The sequence below is a fragment of the Lates calcarifer genome, unplaced genomic scaffold (assembly GCF_001640805.2).
Source record: "Lates calcarifer isolate ASB-BC8 unplaced genomic scaffold, TLL_Latcal_v3 _unitig_1606_quiver_980, whole genome shotgun sequence".
Taxonomy (NCBI): domain Eukaryota; kingdom Metazoa; phylum Chordata; class Actinopteri; family Centropomidae; genus Lates; species Lates calcarifer.
In genome coordinates, this window is record NW_026115645.1 from 20,058 (window position 1) to 37,561 (window position 17,504).

The 17,504-nt window shown below is 42.4% G+C and overlaps 2 protein-coding genes across 3 annotated transcripts in view; both read right to left on the reverse strand.

The window, feature by feature from the left end:
* The window catches only part of LOC108889675 (neuronal acetylcholine receptor subunit alpha-7), a 28,935-nt gene extending 18,877 nt beyond the window's left edge, over positions 1-10,058 (reverse strand). Inside the window, exons 1-3 of the mRNA XM_018686267.2 lie at positions 9,956-10,058; positions 5,484-5,623; positions 745-789 (exon numbers count right to left, since the gene is read on the reverse strand). Of these exons, the coding sequence (XP_018541783.1) occupies positions 745-789; positions 5,484-5,623; positions 9,956-10,010 (240 nt within the window). The 5' untranslated portion in view covers positions 10,011-10,058. The remainder of the gene's footprint in view (positions 1-744; positions 790-5,483; positions 5,624-9,955) is intronic.
* Positions 10,059-12,256: 2,198 nt separating this feature from the next.
* Positions 12,257-14,413, reverse strand: LOC108889674 (ribonuclease inhibitor). 2 transcript variants are annotated; one of them, XR_001962022.2, is made up of 3 exons: positions 14,334-14,392; positions 13,696-13,935; positions 12,257-13,402 (listed from the first exon to the last, which is right to left on the reverse strand). XR_001962022.2 is itself a non-coding variant. In XM_051067370.1 (3 exons), the coding sequence occupies exons 1-3, from the start codon at positions 14,396-14,398 to the stop codon at positions 13,393-13,395; spliced, it is 249 nt and encodes an 82-aa protein (XP_050923327.1). In that variant the 5' UTR covers positions 14,399-14,413; the 3' UTR covers positions 12,257-13,392. The 2 variants fall into 2 exon arrangements, 1 of the variants encoding a protein (XP_050923327.1); XM_051067370.1 differs by having other exon boundaries at positions 13,696-13,869; positions 14,334-14,413.
* Positions 14,414-17,504: the final 3,091 nt, after the last annotated feature.

A 17,504-nucleotide genomic window follows, 5' to 3' on the forward strand; every position in this document is an offset into this window, starting at 1 on the left:
CTGGTTAGCTTAGCTTAGCATAAAGGCTGGAAACGGGGGAACAGCTAGCCTGGCTCTGTCCAAAGGGAACTAAATCCACCTGCCAGCTCCTCTAAAGCTCAGATTAACACGTGGAACGGAACGATAGCCAATCAGAAAGCAGCTGACTGAAGACGGAGGAGAACAAACAAGAGGCGGCGGCGGCGGCGGCCATGTTTGTTTCCTCTAACGTCGTCAGATGTGGAGCTGTGAGAGTCCAGATTCTGGTTGTTGGTGGTGAATCTGTTAGTGTGTGGTGTGGCTGTGTTACTCTTCTCTCTGCACATCTCACACTATAAGAACACAGCAGTGAACGCTGACGTTATTTTTAAAAAGATTTTAAAAATCTCTGTGTGTCAGACTTTAAGTTGCTCTGATTTAGCTTCTTAAGCTCCTTCTGTACTTCCTGTTTGAGGTGGGAATGTTGTGCCGTTATCCCGCCTCTCGGTTCTGTATAAATATTGGGGCGTTGTTGTTCCACCTTTAACTCAGCAGAGGTCGTCACAGAGCCTGACCATAACCAACCAACAGTGAGGCTGCTGTGTCACACATCCTCTGATGCTTCGTGTTTTCATCAATCAGGGTCTTTTCATACAAAGAACACAACACTTTGTTTTTTAAAACTAAAGCTGTAGAGCAGCAGTTACAAAGAACCTCATTCAACAGAGTCAATAAAGGGACAGAGGAGCTCTTTCTCTGGGTCTGTTTACTGAGAATAAGACTCACCAGCTGCAGCCAGATGTTGGTCGTCAGGACTTGGTTCTTCTCATCCTAAAAAGAAACATAAAACAGTCAGTGTGTGTGTTTGAGTGTCTGCAGTCTGTCCACTCTCCACTGCTTCTCTCAGCCCTTTAAATGAATCTTAAAGATGGCGGCGAGCCAGCAGAGGAGGAGGAGAGCGGGGATGAATATGAATAACGTCAGTTTGATGAATGTCCGGCCTGTTAATCCATTCTCAGGTAGCCGAGCGTACGCAGAGAATTAAAGGACGGTGGTTTGTAGGCGAGCAGACACAAAGAGATAAACAACGCAGAGCTTTAATAGATGACTGACCTTTACTCAGCTCACCTGTGCTGTGACCTGCTGCTCCTCAACACTGTGCTTTAATTCATCTGCTCTTTGTTTATGAAATGTCTTTGCATTTAGCTGATGAATCCAGTGTTCACTCTACTTTACTGGTTTGGTCTCCACCAGCTCCTGAGAAACATATCTGACTCTTAAAATGCTGAATGCTGCTTCTCCTGAGTCCTCTACCTGTTCTTGGCTCAGGTAGAGAAGTTGGTGAAACATGAGGTCTGTGTGAAGCTTCCTCACATTAACACATAAAACAAACAGAAATGTCACCAGCTGTTTATCTCCATCAGCTGAGGGAGAATACAGTGGGTGAAGCAGGGTACACACAGAAGATAATCAGGCCAATGTTCAGCTTGAATCCTCCTGATCCAAGTCATCAGGTCTGATTATCTGACGGTTCAGATTGTCCTGTGGTGTGAGGTGTGTTCAGACTGATGTTACCCTGCCTGATCTGAAGACGATCAGAGCCGATAAATGTTAAACAGGTTCAATATTCACGATCAGAAATCCTGTTGTGTTGGGGGGAACGCCGAGGAGAGCCGAGCACGCTGTCTGTGGATCGAACGATCCAATCAGGAAGCAGCTGACTGAAGACAGATGAGAACAAACAAGAGACGTCGTCGTCGGCCATGTTTGTTTCCTCAGATGTGGAGCTGTGAGAGTCCAGACTCTGGTTGTTGGCGGTGAATCTGCATCTGTTAAGATGTGTGTCAGGGTCTAGACTCTGCAGAGCTCAGGTGAACTCCAGGCTCATCTGTATTGTGTCCTCATCCTGACTGTGTCTGGATTAATGATATGTGTGTATTTTTCAGTCTTGGCCGTGATGTTTAGTGATTAGTTACCTGTTGGAAACCTTCACTGATGTATGATGCTCTCACACTGGATAAATGATATAATAAATAATTTCACAGCAGAGGAATCGACTGAATGTAGGAATGTTTCATCTTTGTCACAGAGTGTTGATTACAAAGCTTCACGTCGGAGGCTGGTGAAACATCAACAGCATCAGTGGAGGGAGGAAACCAACTCTACTCCACCTCCACCTCCACCTCCACCTCCACCACACCTGGGAGTCTCAGCCCGGACCAACCGGCCAGAAAGAAAACCAACTGGTCTGGATCTAAAGCTCAGGAGCAACAAGGCAAAACAGCAGCAGCTGTGAAACTGTGATCCCACCACATGGAGCTGAGAGCCGCCCTCCACCCAACCAACCGACAGGCTCCTGTCAGACCAGAAAAATCACCGTTTATGAGATGGCAGAGATAATTGTGTAGTGCCTGCTCCGTAGGTTATTAACCTACAGCAGTGACTGTGCAGCAGGACTGGTCTGAGACCTTTCTATCAACTTTGGGTCCATTAGAAACCACTGCAACTCAAAACACCTGAAGCGTACAGTCTGACTGACATGTGACACCCTCTATAAACCTTAATCATCACTGCAGCGTCTGAGTTTACACTCATCTTAAGTTTTAAGATCGTAACACGTCCCTGTTGTTACATAAGACTGTGTTTGTTACCTGCTGTGCCGGGACGTCCCTGCTCAGTCCTGATGTTTTCATATGTGGGAACTCATTTGGAGTTAAGGAGTAAATTGAGTTTGGAGACAGCTCCCCTGAGTGAGAGCTTTCCCACAGCATTCATAAAGACTCCATTAACAAAGTCTGCAGCTACGACGCTGACGCAGGCTTACATAAGTCAGAAGCTGCCTTTGAATGCACCGTGGGGAGCTGTGAGACGGAGGGGGGAGGGGGAGGAGGCTCTGTGTCAAACTAAAGAACAAGATTCACCTGAGATCAGAAAGGAAAACAGCCTGAGAGAGAAGCGAACGCTGCCTCCGTCCTCTGCTGACTCTGAATCTGTGTCATTATCAGACGTTAATAAATGATGAACCAGGAGGCTCAGTGATGGAGGACGACTCACAGGATGGATGAGGACTCTCAGCTCCTCAGAGACACTGAAAGATGAAGTCTTTTCACAACTGACCCAAACTGACGATTTAATGATGAGACTGTGATGAATAAGAAAACCAGGCGGTAAAACTGATGAGACCAGACGACACGAGGATTAAGAACGATGATATGATACGACTGAAACCCACAGAGAGCTTCAGTTTAACAGTCCGAGGCACAGGGAGCGAGTGGATTCAGGACGAGTCCAAATCCACTTTTACTTGTTTCGAAAAAAGGTCCCAAACATACTGCTGATCCAGGTCTCAGAAAGTGGGAAACACTTGATGTAGAAATAGATTAACGCAGAATATGATGCTAAAAATGATGAGTAATGATGAAACACTGAATGACAACTCAATCCTGAGCAACTTAGTTGATGATGATTATTATTCTGTCCTTTGTTACCTTGATGACATTAACCTCTGTGCTCAGAAATAACTAAACGAAGCAGGAAAGAAGGAATAACGTCACTGAAAGAACGAGGAGTGACGATGAAACCAGGTCCTGGAAAGTTTGTAAAAGCTGAACTCAGCCACGTTCAGGCTGAGTCACTGATATCGATCGAGCCCCCACAGAATATGATTATTTTGTTCTGTGGAGCAGCGAGAGAATCTTTAATTACCTCTAACGAATCAGTGTGTTGTTGTGGGGAGTGATGCTGTTTTCTCTCTGAGCTGTTACACTGAAGCTCCTCTCATTTTGTCGGAGCTGTTTGAGGACATTTAAAGTGAAATCTCTCGACTAGAGGCTGAACAGCACAGACTGCACAGACAGCCTGATACCAGGGAGGAAAATCTGGATGACAACAAGTTAGTTCCTCCAGCAGAGCCACTGTCAAACAGCATGCAGAGAGAGGCAGAGGTGAAGGAAGAGGTAACCTGTGACCTCAGAAACGAGATGAGATGAGAGATGATGTGACTGAGTCAAGATGAAACGAGATCCAAGACACGTTTTCTGTCCAAATGTGACACGAACTTTAAATTTTAAACTTTAAATTCAGCAAAAGAAAATCTGACTGAATTAGTGTTTCCATCCAGTCCTGCTGTGTGAATATCAGATGGAACGATTCTCCAATCCACAGCTTCGTTCAGACCTCTCAGAACTAAAGGGATGATGTATTTCTGAAGTTAGCATCAGCCTGGTTCCCTCCACAAAAAGCCACAGATGAACAGATGTTTGAAGTAAGAAGCTAATGTTAGGCTATAAACCAATGTCACATGACGTCAACGTCTCCACCACTAAGCTTCCAACTGGTCATTTCATTTAGCTCTGAGCTCTTCTACAAAAGCCTTTCTTCTTAGAAAGTTAGTGAGAGTTTGAAAGAGCGTGAGTAGAAACACAACGAGGCTGTAAAGGTGGACTGGTGAGTAGATGGGTTTTCATGTTAACGTCCCCGACAACCTCTGTAGTCTCATTGTTGTTCGGTTTAGTGAAGCCAGATATCATCATTTTATTGTCACCTCTGACTCCATCAGTTTTCTGGGTTGGTGTGTTGCTATCCTAAAATTCTCTGAGGGGACAGAACACACACACACACACACACACACACACACACACACACACACACACACACACACACACACACACACACACACAGAGGGTAAACAGCGTGTTGTCAGTCTCTATAAACAAGAACCAAAACAAGACCCTGACACAGAGTGAAAACTGCTGCACCCAGGACTCTGACCTGTCTAATGATGGGCTGTGTGTGTGTGTGTGTGTGTGTGTGTGGTCACACGCTGTGTGTGTGAAGATGAGGGTTGTCTCCTGCTGTCAGTCCCTGGCAGGAGGCAGAGTGAGTGTTTTGTGGGTGTGAGATGTGTGCGAGTTACAAATGAGCGACTTGTGTTTGTTTAGTTCACGTTGTGCATCTTGATGTGTGTGTGTTTATGTCTGACTACACAGCGGTGGAGTTCATCACTGAGGTCGGTAATGAGCGTCGATCCTGCAGCGTCTGATCAGAGAAACGATCCTGAGCAGTCTGCAGACGCTCGACATTGGCTGCAGAGATTCAGGATCGACTGCAGCTAATTTAACAACTGTTCACTTGATTTTTAAAAACAAGAACAGTGAAGGTCAGATATCGTCTGGTTTCAGCTCCTTAAATGAGACAATAAATCTTTGGGCGTCTGGTCTCAGGCACTCGCCACATTTCAGAAACATAACAACTGATAATGAAAATAAACATTAGTTTCAACCTTCACCTCTGTAGCTCCTCATCATCTCCAGGCTGCGACTGTTGCTGGTGAAGCTGCATTGTGGGTAGATATCTTTGACTCTGCTGCATCGACAGATCCTGGTTTGTGTTTTTTTTTTCATTCACTCCAGAAATCATCATGACTCCACCAGCAGCAGGAAACTCTTTGAATCATTTCCCTAATCAAATCAAATGTAGATTAAACACACGACGTGCACTGCTTGTGTGTGAGTGTGTGTTCTCACCACGTCCATGATCTGCAGCAGGCTGAAGCTGAAGTGGACCGTGAGGCTGTGGGAGTCGTTGTTGACCGGTCGCTCTAACGGGTTGTAGTTCCTCATCAGCTCCTTGTAGAGACGTCGCTGATACGCACCCTGCAGAGAGCCTGCACACCAACACAGAACAGCTTCTATTAGATTCTATTTTCAGCCTGAACTCGGCTAAATACCAAAACCATGGTTGGTGTTCGGTGAACGTGCCTCGTCTCTCTTCTGCTTCACAGTGAGAAACGTTGTTGTTTGTAATGTCAGCGAGTCTCTGGATATAAACTGTGAACTCTCTCTGCTGCTCCAGCTTCAGTCATAGACTCTGTGACAGAGACACATTTAATGAGAAAATCTCGTTCATGGAGTCATGAAGAAAAGGTCTAGGCTCCATTAATGAGGGATTTGAAGATGGGACAGTTTTCTTAGTGTGTTTCCAACAATAACTGAAGGAAGCAGGAACAAACAGAGGAGTGAAGGTGCGTTTGGACGACACTGCACTGATAATAAATAACAATAAAACCTTGGTGTCAGATGGACGTGCGGTACATCATACATCACCAGTGAACCAGCGCACAAACGCTCTGCCTTGTGTGTATGTTAGATTATTATTTCATGCTGGAAGCCTCTGGACTCTATCCTTTGTTGGACATGTGAGATCTGGAACTCGACGATCAAAGATTTCTCTCATGATTGTCACCTTTCATCTCAGACGGCCCAGAGTCACACAGGGCCTCAAAAGGCTTCACGGACACCGGTTACATCAGCCTCAGCGGGGATGACGGCTCGTCAGGATGATTGACAGGAGCTGGGCGAGGCCCCGGCTGACTGAGGGGGGAGGAGGGGGAGAGTAACGACAGCCCTCAACTTGTCAGTCCTGTCCCCGTGTTCAGGGTCACTGTCAGGACGTTTGAAATACTGAGGACATGAATTCATGTCCCCTTTTAGTGTCGCTCTACACGTTGATCCGCTGGTTTCATGTGAGCACTCAGGTGTTTTTGTAGAAGAAAAACAGTTTTAGGAATTAGATTTTTATTTAGATTTTTGTGTTTTGCCAGAACAAGCCAGATCCAATGTCCTGGTGCCAGACACCACAGGAAACCCCCAGAGGTCTTGACGGGTCAGAGCTGTTTTGGCAGCACGAGGGCGACCTACACTGTGGCTGATCAGTTGATAACTAATCCTAAAACCTGAAAGGAAATTTCCTGAAAATGAAATTCCACAAGTTTTATTAATTAAATTTAATTACGTTTTTATTCAAATCTGTAACTTTTGTTTATTCAAAGGGAGTAGAATGATTCCTATATGAAATGCACAGGTTGAAACACTGTCAGATATGGAGCCTACAAAATATTAAAAACCAGTGAAGCTCTGAGCAAAGTCAGTTCACGTTGGTGACACAGAAAACCTTCTCAAACTGTCTGACTGAGTTTATCTGCTGTGTCCACATCTGTCTGACCATCCTCTGCAAACAGCAGCTTTGGTTTTGTCCCTGATTCCCTTTGTTAAACTGAAAACATTTTGCTCTGTGCAGCTGAGCGACGCAAAGCCGACGGTTGGTGAAAATAAAAGTTAAAATCTTGAGTTTAATCCTTTTAAAGGAGGTGATGTAAGAAGCACACTCCTTTAGTTTGGACTCTGATGTGTGAAGTGTCTGTTTGTTTGCTTCTTAGCAGAGGAGATAATAAGACGTCTGACTTTAAGCTTTAATATTCCTGAGTGTTCATAGTAAAATCTGACTATTTATAGAAAATATCAACACTGTGAAACAAAGCAGTCATGTCTGTTTAAAGTTGTATCATGTGCTTCTTTTTCTAAGAAAACACGTTGATTCAGAGCAAACAAGAATAATCTGCAGTCTGAAGCCTGCAGGACGGTGATCAGACTCCAGATGTCTACGTCCACAGACAGATACGACCTCAGGGCTGAAACACTTACAGCATATATCAGCTCTGAGCTTCACCTGACTGATGATCTGGGTTTTTATCTTATATTTTGTTCCATCAGAGAAAGTTTGACTCAAATTGGAAAAAAGCCAAAAGATAACCCTTTAACAGAGTGAGGTTTGAATTCAACTTCCAGACACAAAACAGACAGCGGGGAACTACGCAGGCAAATCTAAAGATGAACTCTCACTCAGGGCTGTGTCCTGATTGGGTGATTAGAACAACAGGTGGGAGTTAATTAGTGTCAATCAGACACTAAAAACCAGAAAATGAGGGTGAACACAGGTAATGACTCGAATGAAACAATAACAAAGGTCTGAAATAAATTTCTTCCTTTAAGCCTGGATATAATGTTGCACCGAGTCTGTGTGTGTGAACCTTTCACACTCTCAGTTCTTAAACATTCATTGCTGTTATGTGCCTCCTTAAAATGCCTCATTATTTAGTTCACATTCTGCTTTTTTATTGCAAGGTGTGCTTTTGTGCATGCTCTGTAAAAACTGTTACACGGACAAACAAGATAATAGAACACAAAGGTTGTGTTGTGCTTTCAAAAACCACATTGTATTAGACAAAAAGGTGGATTTAGTCCCCCTGTTTCCAGTCTTTATGCTAAGCTAAGCTAACCAGCTGCTCATATTTAACAGACAGACATGACAGTGGTGTCAATCTTCTCGGCCAGAAAGAAAATGTTCTCTCCTTAACAGGAGCAGCTCGTCTAACAGCCGTCAGATGCTGCCTCCGAGGAAAACCCTCCAACTGCTGGACGCTCAGATGAACTCTGCTGTTCCAGTTAACGGATTTGAAGGGTAATTATGAGTGTTATGGGGTTTTGGAGCATGTTTGGTTGAGTAGCTCAGCCTCAGCTCCACCAGGCCTCATTCCCTAATTCTGGATATTCTGGCCTCAGTATCAGACACAGATGGTGGTGAGCAGTAAAACCAAAGCAGCAGGTTACAAAATGTCCCTCCAGACAGTAGGGACAGTGAGCAGCAACACACACAGTCACATCCAAAAAACCTCCAGCGCAAAGTCAACAAGTCATCCAAGAAAAAAGGCTCATGCTTCAAATCCTTGACATGACGACCAACACTTATCTGTACATGTAAAGAAAAACCTGGGTTTAGACCAGTTATAACGACTCTTCCCTGCACAGATCAGGTCGTCACTGTCTCACAGGTTTTACATAAATCTCTAGTTTAAACCAATTATCTAGGCCACTGATTTGGAAAAGAGATGAGACAGTTATTACCCCAAACTGTCCTGTGTTAGATTTACTGACGCAGAGTGACTTCCTGATCAATTCTGGCCTTCTGTACTCACTGTAGTCATGTACACAAGCAGGTTACAATGCAAAGGACAATTGTAATGGACACTGTGTCAGTCACGTCCTGTAGATTTTCGCTTGTCTGTAAATTTGTCTGCGTAATGTAAGATTTAAAGGTGCTATATGTAAGTTTTTGCTATCTTGAAATGTTGATGCGTCCAGTCTGACTTCAGTTCGTCATCTGAGGATGAAGAAGCAGCGCTGCCCTGCTGGCTACGTACAGCTACGAACAACTTCCAAAGTCCAAATTTGCCTTTAGCTTTCAATGTTCTGTCGTCTTTTCATCCTTTGTGTCTTTCTGTTGAACGGGTGACTGTATGCTTGGCTATTTTAAAATGAATCGTGTTTTGTTTCTTGCGCATCTTTATATGTGTTTCCATCCATCTTAGAGGAAATCTGAAACAAAACAAATTGAGTTTTCATGCAAAAGTTGACGTCTCCTAACAAAAATGTGACGAAGTGGAATGGGATCAGGAATAAATGACGTACATGAAGGGTCCGGTGAAGGAGGCTGGAGCCTTTCTCACATTAACACATGAAACAAACAGAAATGTCAGAGTTCCATCATGAGTTCCACACATTTTCTGAGCTTCGACTGGAGCTTTTTAAAGACCTCATCTCATTATATCTTCTTCCTGAGTTCAGTCTGTGTTGATGTGTTGCAGAGAGATGCTGATCCAACTGCAGAGCGATCATAATTCAGGGATACAGACTGTCGTGCTGTGTTCATGTTATTTTGTCCATTTTGTGCGATAGACAAGAGACATTCAGAAACCTCTCATCTTTATAAAGCAGCTCTTTAAAGCAGCACAGGTTTAAGTGCAGCTTTAGACTTTTTTATTTAATAACCTTTCCTTTTAAATTATTTCAACCTAGTTCCATCAAAACGTGACTGTGACATTTGCATCTTGTGACTTTTGGTCACAGTTTGCTTTGGAAATAATCTCTCCTGAATAATTTTTGACCTTTTAATGGTTGTCTTAAACCTTTGCATCTATTAATTTGCTGTATTTCCCATTTCTGCACAAAGGTTTTTTAACCTGCTGCATGAAAACGGACTGATTATCATTATTCTTATCCATTTCTGCTGCTCATTGAGTTAACAAGAGAAAGAAAACTAACTAAACCACTGGACAGGCAAAGAGGAGGTGTGTGTGTGTTAATGTGTGTGTTAAACCTACCGTGGATGAGGCAGCAGAGCGTCAGGACGTGCAGGGTGAAGATCCGAGCGTCCATCCTCAACAGCCGCGAGTCACAGCAGAGAGAAGAGAAACTGAGTGGAATTCCTCCTGAACCGGCGGAAAACACCAGAGAGAGAGAAAGAGAGGGAGAGAGAGGGAGGAGGATAAATGGAGGATTTGCTCTGAGGGGGAGAAAGGGAGAAGAAAATGCTCCTCCCCCCAAAAAACATCTGAAAGGAGAAGGTTCGGCAGCTGCAGACTGAGGAGAGAGAGGGTGAGTGTGCTGCTGTAAAAGGTGGATGAACTGCTGATTTATTTGATGTTTCCTCTGAAGTCCAACACTGACACAAGCATTTTTGCACTGAAGCTGCTGGAAGCCAATATTCTAATTTGTCTCATTATTCTTCTTATACCAAACTCAGAGAGCTCACAGTGTTCCTCTGCCACAGCTGCACAGTGCTCCACATTTTATTTTAATAGCAGACAGACTCCTTTTATTCCTGTGAGGTGGAAAAAGCAAACTTCTCGTTGTTCTTATTTTTCTGAGATGTGGATGACAGCAGGACGTGTTATCACCTTTTCACACTTCAACGAACCAAACTCTCTCAGGAACAAACAGCCTCAGGTCAAGGGGAAAATAAAAAAAAAACCTCTGCAGTGAGTCCAAGTGTGAAAACACCTCCAGACCCCATTCACACTTTACTGCTGCCTGCACCGCCGAAACCGAAGACATCAACACCTGCTGGGGCTCAAAGAGACACCCTGCTACCACAAGATCGACACAAAACACACATATCGTCTCCAACAAGCTCAAACACATTATTAAAATATGAATCTAAGTGACTGGGAACGATGTTACAGCAACAGTTTTACAAATTTCTGTTTGATATTTAAATAGGTCTGCAGAGAGTCAGGACGGGTCGTGGCTCAAGTCCTTTAGAAATTCTCCCTATTACAGTCTCCCTGTAACAGTCATTCTTCTACATACATTAGAGGAGGTAAAATCAGACATTTAGAGCACGTCTTGGCACTTTTTAATGGACGTCTATAGAGCCAATAATCCTTTAGAGACACCATCTAGTGGCAGTTTGTGGAACTGCAGAGACACTTTGGTTTCTTAATCCCTGAAACAGTGAAACACCTCTCCGTCTTCTTTACCTTGGAAAAGTTTGGTAAGTTGTTCCTGCAGAGCTGAATGTTTCATCTTTTGCCAGAATATTTCACTTCCTGTGTGAGTCTCCAGTGACTGACAGCGAACAGACGTACAGCTCTGACACAGAAACACTCGACTCTGGAGGAAGAAAAATGAGGATAAAACAAACAAACCAAAAAAAAAAAAAAAACTTACATCATGTGATGAGTTCTCTTTTCAGTTCTGTGGAGAGTTGTTCTTCATACTGAAGAAGGATTAACGGCAGCAAATGGCTTCTTCTGAGGAGGGAAAACAAATCCTGATATTTTTAGCTGCATTGACTAAATGAAAGAGATAAAACCTGCACTGCTGCTAAAGACTGAAACACTGACCAGCCACAACAATAAAACCACTGTCAGGAAATGGAAACCTACATAATATTAGGCAAAGAACTGATCGAGGTAGAGGTATTCAAACAGCTCCCTTGTTCTGTGAGGTAAAATTCCTGTTTGTATCAGTGGAGTCTGGTATATACTGATGTTTATGGTTAAACAAAAAGGATCTCACTCTCTAATAAAAAAGCTCTGTCTGTAGGAATCCTGTCCATAATGTTGCCAGACACCTACAACAATCTGAGCCTGTTCTCTCCATGACCACTAGGTGTCATCAAACACCAGGAGCCAGCGAAGGGACTCACTTGGTTTTATACTGACACTGACTCTGAACCACAACCTGTAAAGTCTGAAGCAGTGTTACATAATAATGTAATGACACATTACTTACTTTACTCTAACTTTGCAAATTGCATTTACGGGTATGTATTCTGTAAACTGTAGAGAAATACATTTTAAAAATAACCCTCCAAATACTGTGTGTATACACCATAGTCAGATATGTACAGTAAAGACAGCAGTGTATGTACACACCATTGGGCAGATACAGTGGGGTGTAGACATGTATTGGTATGTAAGAGCGTAAACAGTGCAGGTAGTGTGGCATTTCATAAAGTCACTCAACAAAAAACCAGTGTTCATGATGGAAATACAGACCTGCAGACGATAACAGCAGTTTCCTGACTGCCCAGCTGACGAGAAAAAAAGCTGATAAAAACTCAGGGGTCAGATTTTACCTCTGAGGCTGCATACAAAAGATAAGGATAAAGACAGATATGTAGATAGACACAGACTTTATTGACTTGAGAGTGAAATAGTAATGTTACTGCAATCTGTGGATAACAAGAGAATTACAATTAAAACCACAACTGCAGAGCTGCAGATCTGCAGAACTGTATATTATAAAATACACTATATACTGTATGTACTAAAGTAGAATTAAATAAAAATACAATACACACACACACACACACACATATATCAGAAACAGTATTACTCAGAAATACAGTGTACAGTTTAAGAAAGGTTGGAGTGCAATAAGAACAGAAGAGTGTATAATAAATGCTGTGAAATATGAATTTACATATGTTAATTATTCTGCTATAAAACATCAGAACTAAACACCAAAGATAAAGCAGTAAGGAATAGTAAGTACAGATAGGTGACAAATTAAAGGAAAGACCAGTGTCTTAGTGAGGTCTTGGGACACCAGGTCTCACCAGGAGGGATTGAACATCATTCTTCCAAAAGATATTCCCTTATTCAGAGTTTTGATTGGTGGTGGTGGAGAGCACTGTCAAACAGTCCAAAATCTTCCATATGTGTTCAGCTGGGTTGAGATCTGGACTGTGAAGGTTATACCATATGATTCACATCATTTTCAAACTCATTAAACCATTCAGTGACCCCTTGTGCCCTAAGAAAAGTATGGAGGCACTGTCATACTGTTTTCTATTAAATTATCACCCATCTGTAAAGTATAGGTAATAAGTGATTAATTAAATCAATATCAACATCTAATCTTATATCAACATTCACACGCCCCTAAACACACTGAAAGAGTTCTTAGTCTTTATAATTATTCCTCACTAATGCTAATTTAATGGAAGATATAGAAACAATGTGTTCCTCATGTACAATAATACATTCAAAGGCTGAAGACAACATGAGGGTTCAACAAATCTTCCAAAGTTAAAGTAAAAAAATCTTTGAAACTGAAACGCTGGTTTTCTAACTCTGCTGAAGCTTCAGATTCACTTCAGATGGACGTTATGAACAGGCACAGTCTATATCTGCTCTACATGAAAAGTGCAGTGAAATGACTTCTGTCATGATTCATCATCTCCTCTCTACTCGACCTCCCAGTAACAAGCTGTTGCTTCAGCCTCTCTGGATCTTCAGGATACAGCTCATCACTTCCACCTGTTGAGGGAAGAAGACAGAGAACAGGTGGAGGCTGTCACTAAACATATCTGCATGAAACAAATGACAGATAAACAGATCAGATTCCACAGTTTGATGAATGAGGACCACTGTCTCTACTCTTATAATCCAGCTTTATTTTCTGTGGAAAATGGACACAACAACAACGGTCGTCTTCACATCAACTCCGTCATCATTCTCCTCTCACTGAGAAGGTTGGAAGATCACAGGAATCTGGACCTTTGCTCTGAAACTAACCAAGCAGCATTGGCTGACTCCAACCCTCTACTGACCTCAGAGTCTCCAGTCGACAGTCTGGACTCTCCACAAGATCACACAGCTCCTTCAGGTCTGAATCCTGCAGGTTGTTTCCCCACAGGTCCAGCTTTCTCAGATAGGAGGGGTTGGACTTCAGAGCTGAGGCCAGAGAAGCACAGCTGGTCTCTGACAAACTGCAGGAGCTCAGTCTGAATAAAGAATGAAACATGTGCCTTTAGAAGACAACGTTCCTGCTCCATTGTTTCTGTTCAGAGCTGAAGAAGGTTTAGAATGTAGAAGGTTAGAAAATGGAAACTCCAACACCTGAACCAACAGGATGCAGGTTTAAAACAGTGAAATACAAAAAGTGAAAAAGAGCTCTCATCAACATTAATGACAACATGCTCTCACCTCTCGAATCTGCCACCTCCACCAGTGGCTCCATCTATTCAAACTCATGTTGTGCAGCCAAACACATCTAAACTAGCATTGCACTTGTTTCCGCTAACCAATCAAGTTGCAGGAAACATGGCCACAACCTCCCCTCCTGTTCCTGAGTTAAGGCAATGAGGGAATTTCTTCTTAGCTCAAGTGTCGACCAGTGTAATATCAGCAGTTTAGTTTCAACACAACCCTCACATCATATTAACATCACTAAAAAATTGTGTCTTACCTCAGAGTCTCCATTTTACAGTCTGGATTCTCCAGAAAACCACACAGATCACAGATCTGCAGCATTGACAGTTTGGGGCAGAGACATTTGCATAAATATCTGTGATGGTAAAGGCAGTCTTGTAGGTAATTAAAGGGCCGGTGTTATTCAATATTTATCTTTTGATGGCAGACCCAATGAAAAGACCAAACCAAGAGTGTGTTAATCCGTCTCTCAACACTTTCCCTCCTCTGTCTGTGGCTCTCAGCTCCAATGGTTCCTACTGAATAAACATAAACACTCCATTTGCTTTTGTTATGTATTCAAACAACCACTTTTATCTGACTGCTGAAAAAGGTGTGTCTTCCTCTTTTATCATGGTTTTATGAGCCAGGTTTCATCTCTTAAAAAGGCTCAGTTTAGTCTGCAGACGATGTGTTGAAAACTTGGTTAGATCCCAGTTTTTTCAAGGTTGACTAAAACAGTGCTCCCTTCATCTGGAGCTGCTTTTCCTTTAATTACTGACATCTTTTAACCTAAAAAGTATGTAAAAGAAATAAGTTCAAATGTTCTTTGTTCAGATAATTTCACAAGAGACAAGCAACCACAGCAGTCAGGTTCACAGGTTTTGAGAAGTTCTCTTACTGTGTGTCTGAGGGTCCAGGTTCATTACTGAAGACCACAGGAAGTCTCTTGGACCAGTCACTCCTCAGAGACAGACGGCTGGATCCTGGAGACTCTGTTCTGTCTTGTTTTTCTTCCACAAAATCAACCATCTTCAGGACCAGTGTGTCTGAGAGGGAAACCATTAACACTGTGAGAACAGGAGCATGAGTCAGTCACAGGAGTAGTAAAAAAAAAAAAAAAAAAAACTACGTAATTTCCCAGAGGAAGTCATCCCAAAGGGATCAATAAAGTCCGTCTAAGTCTAAGTCTAAGCCACACTCAGCCAGACTCCACCTTCACTATCCTGCTCCTGATCTGTCAAATTAACTTTCTGTTGCCCCCCGCCCCTAAACTGAAACCAAGCAAATAGCTGAGTTGTTGTACACTGAACACTGTCTGCTGCACCCACACTCCTTGAAAAAAGAAAAGTGCCTTTAACACTAGAGCTCCCCCAGCTTTGGCTGTTGATCTTATTAGTGGCACTAAAAACTAATAAAGTCTATTACAAGTCCTGGACCTGATATTATCTGTGGCCCAGGCTCTTAAAACCGGTGCTGAGCTGTTGTGCAGCATCTTTCATTTAATTTTCACTCTATCTCTTCAGATTAAAACCATCAGTGTCCTTGTCAAGGTCAAAGCATCATGATGTAATTTACTGGGTAAAAAACTTTGAATAAACAAGTAAATCTGAGCTGAATCTCCAGAGTGAACTCTCTCCTCTGCTCCACTGAGCATGATATAAACTAATGATTAATTTACTAATTAGAGCTGAATAATGAGATCGTTTTCTTAATGACTGCCTCCATTAGACATTACTGATGATAAACAGGCGGCTCACAGAGAGGGAGGGGGGAGTATGTGGAGAGCATGTTGGTCTGATTCCTCTGTGAAACCTGTAAACATAATAATGCATGGTTGTCATTGAAAACATCATGTGTGCAGTTGTGTGTTTACCTGATGACAGTAATATTGTCACGTGCACAGCGTCCAGAGACAGATGGGTTTAATTCCAGGATGATTCCCAGCATCCTCGGCTCAGCACACTCTGCAGATTATTACCAGCACTGCCTACAGCGGTACTGAGCAAAAACAGAAAACAAAACACAACATAATGGCTGAGCATCTGCAAGGTTCAGCAAATTAAAGCTCCAGAAAATCTGGTTGATGGCTGAAGGAAATGAAACAAAAGCTGATGAAGATATTCTACACCCAGTAGAAAAAGAAAGAGATGTGGAGAGATGAAAACAGAGCTGTGATGAACTCTAACACTGAGCTGTAGATCATGGTTTTAGTGAATTCACTGTAAAAACCTGAAAAGTCCAAATCAACGAGCTGAAACACTGAAAGACATAAAGAGAGCGGAGATAACAGGAACACTGACACTGAGCCTGCACTGCCATCTAGTGGAGGAACAGAGAATTGCATCTTTCCATGTGGCATTAAAGAGAGTTTTTCTCCTTCCATCTCACATCAGTCTGTAACACTGAAAATTAAAGCAGTTAAAGTACAAGTCTGATGATATTCTACATTTTCTTCTTGTCATCAAATCCCATGTGTAAACTCAAACCAATGCTAAATGTCTCCTACTAGTATTAGTGTTGTGTGTGTTCTTCTGAGCCTTAGAGCTTTAAAGAGTTTCCAAAAACTACCAGTGAGCCTCTGTTGCACTGTTGATAATAGTCCCCAATAAGTTCTGTATTTCCTCCTGTTTATTTTAGGCAATGACCAAAAACCCTTTTAGAAGTGAAACTATGTATTTGTGAGGTGTTTTTAAAAATGTAAGTCTTCGTTAGGAACCAGTGGCCTTGGAGCTGACAGCTTCTCACAGTCAGAAAGCATTGAGGGATGCTGATTTGGGTGTGGGTTTGGAAATGGATTGCAGTCATAACTCAGTTTTCTGGATGATATAATAACCTTCAAAGTCTCCTGAAAGGTCCTATACACAACATTAGCAGCTGTTTACTGAAACACTGTGTGTTTAGCATCAAACAATGCCAGTGTTAGCTCTTGTTTTGCCTCTATTTCTATCACCGCTTTTCTTCTAGTTTAGTTAGCATGCTAACCAGCTAGCTCCAGCCCATCGCGTCCTGTAATTCCACGTCACTTTAGTGAGTCACAGCAGCATCCAGTATAAATTCAGTCCAACATGAAAGAATGATGACGTAGTGCTACCAAAGGATATATTCTAACCTTAAGTCTTGTGAACACAACAATGACTGAAGCTCTTAGTGAGTAAACAGCTGTTAATGCTAACGTTGGCTATGTAGCATAGCAAAAACCTATATATAGCACCTTTAAAGCTTAGAGCAGTAAATAGGGCACTGAAGTTTAAGTTCTATCGACATCCGTGGCTCTGCTGTATCTCATAAAAGCAAAAGTTCCAATCTTATATATCGATACAGAACAGTTTAGAAAGAGTCTTTAATTTACATTTTCATCTCTGTACAGTTGTTATATCACATTACGAAGACTTTGTTTAGTCATTGGCAGTGACGACAACGTTTCTGGGAAAGTAAGTCTGCAGTG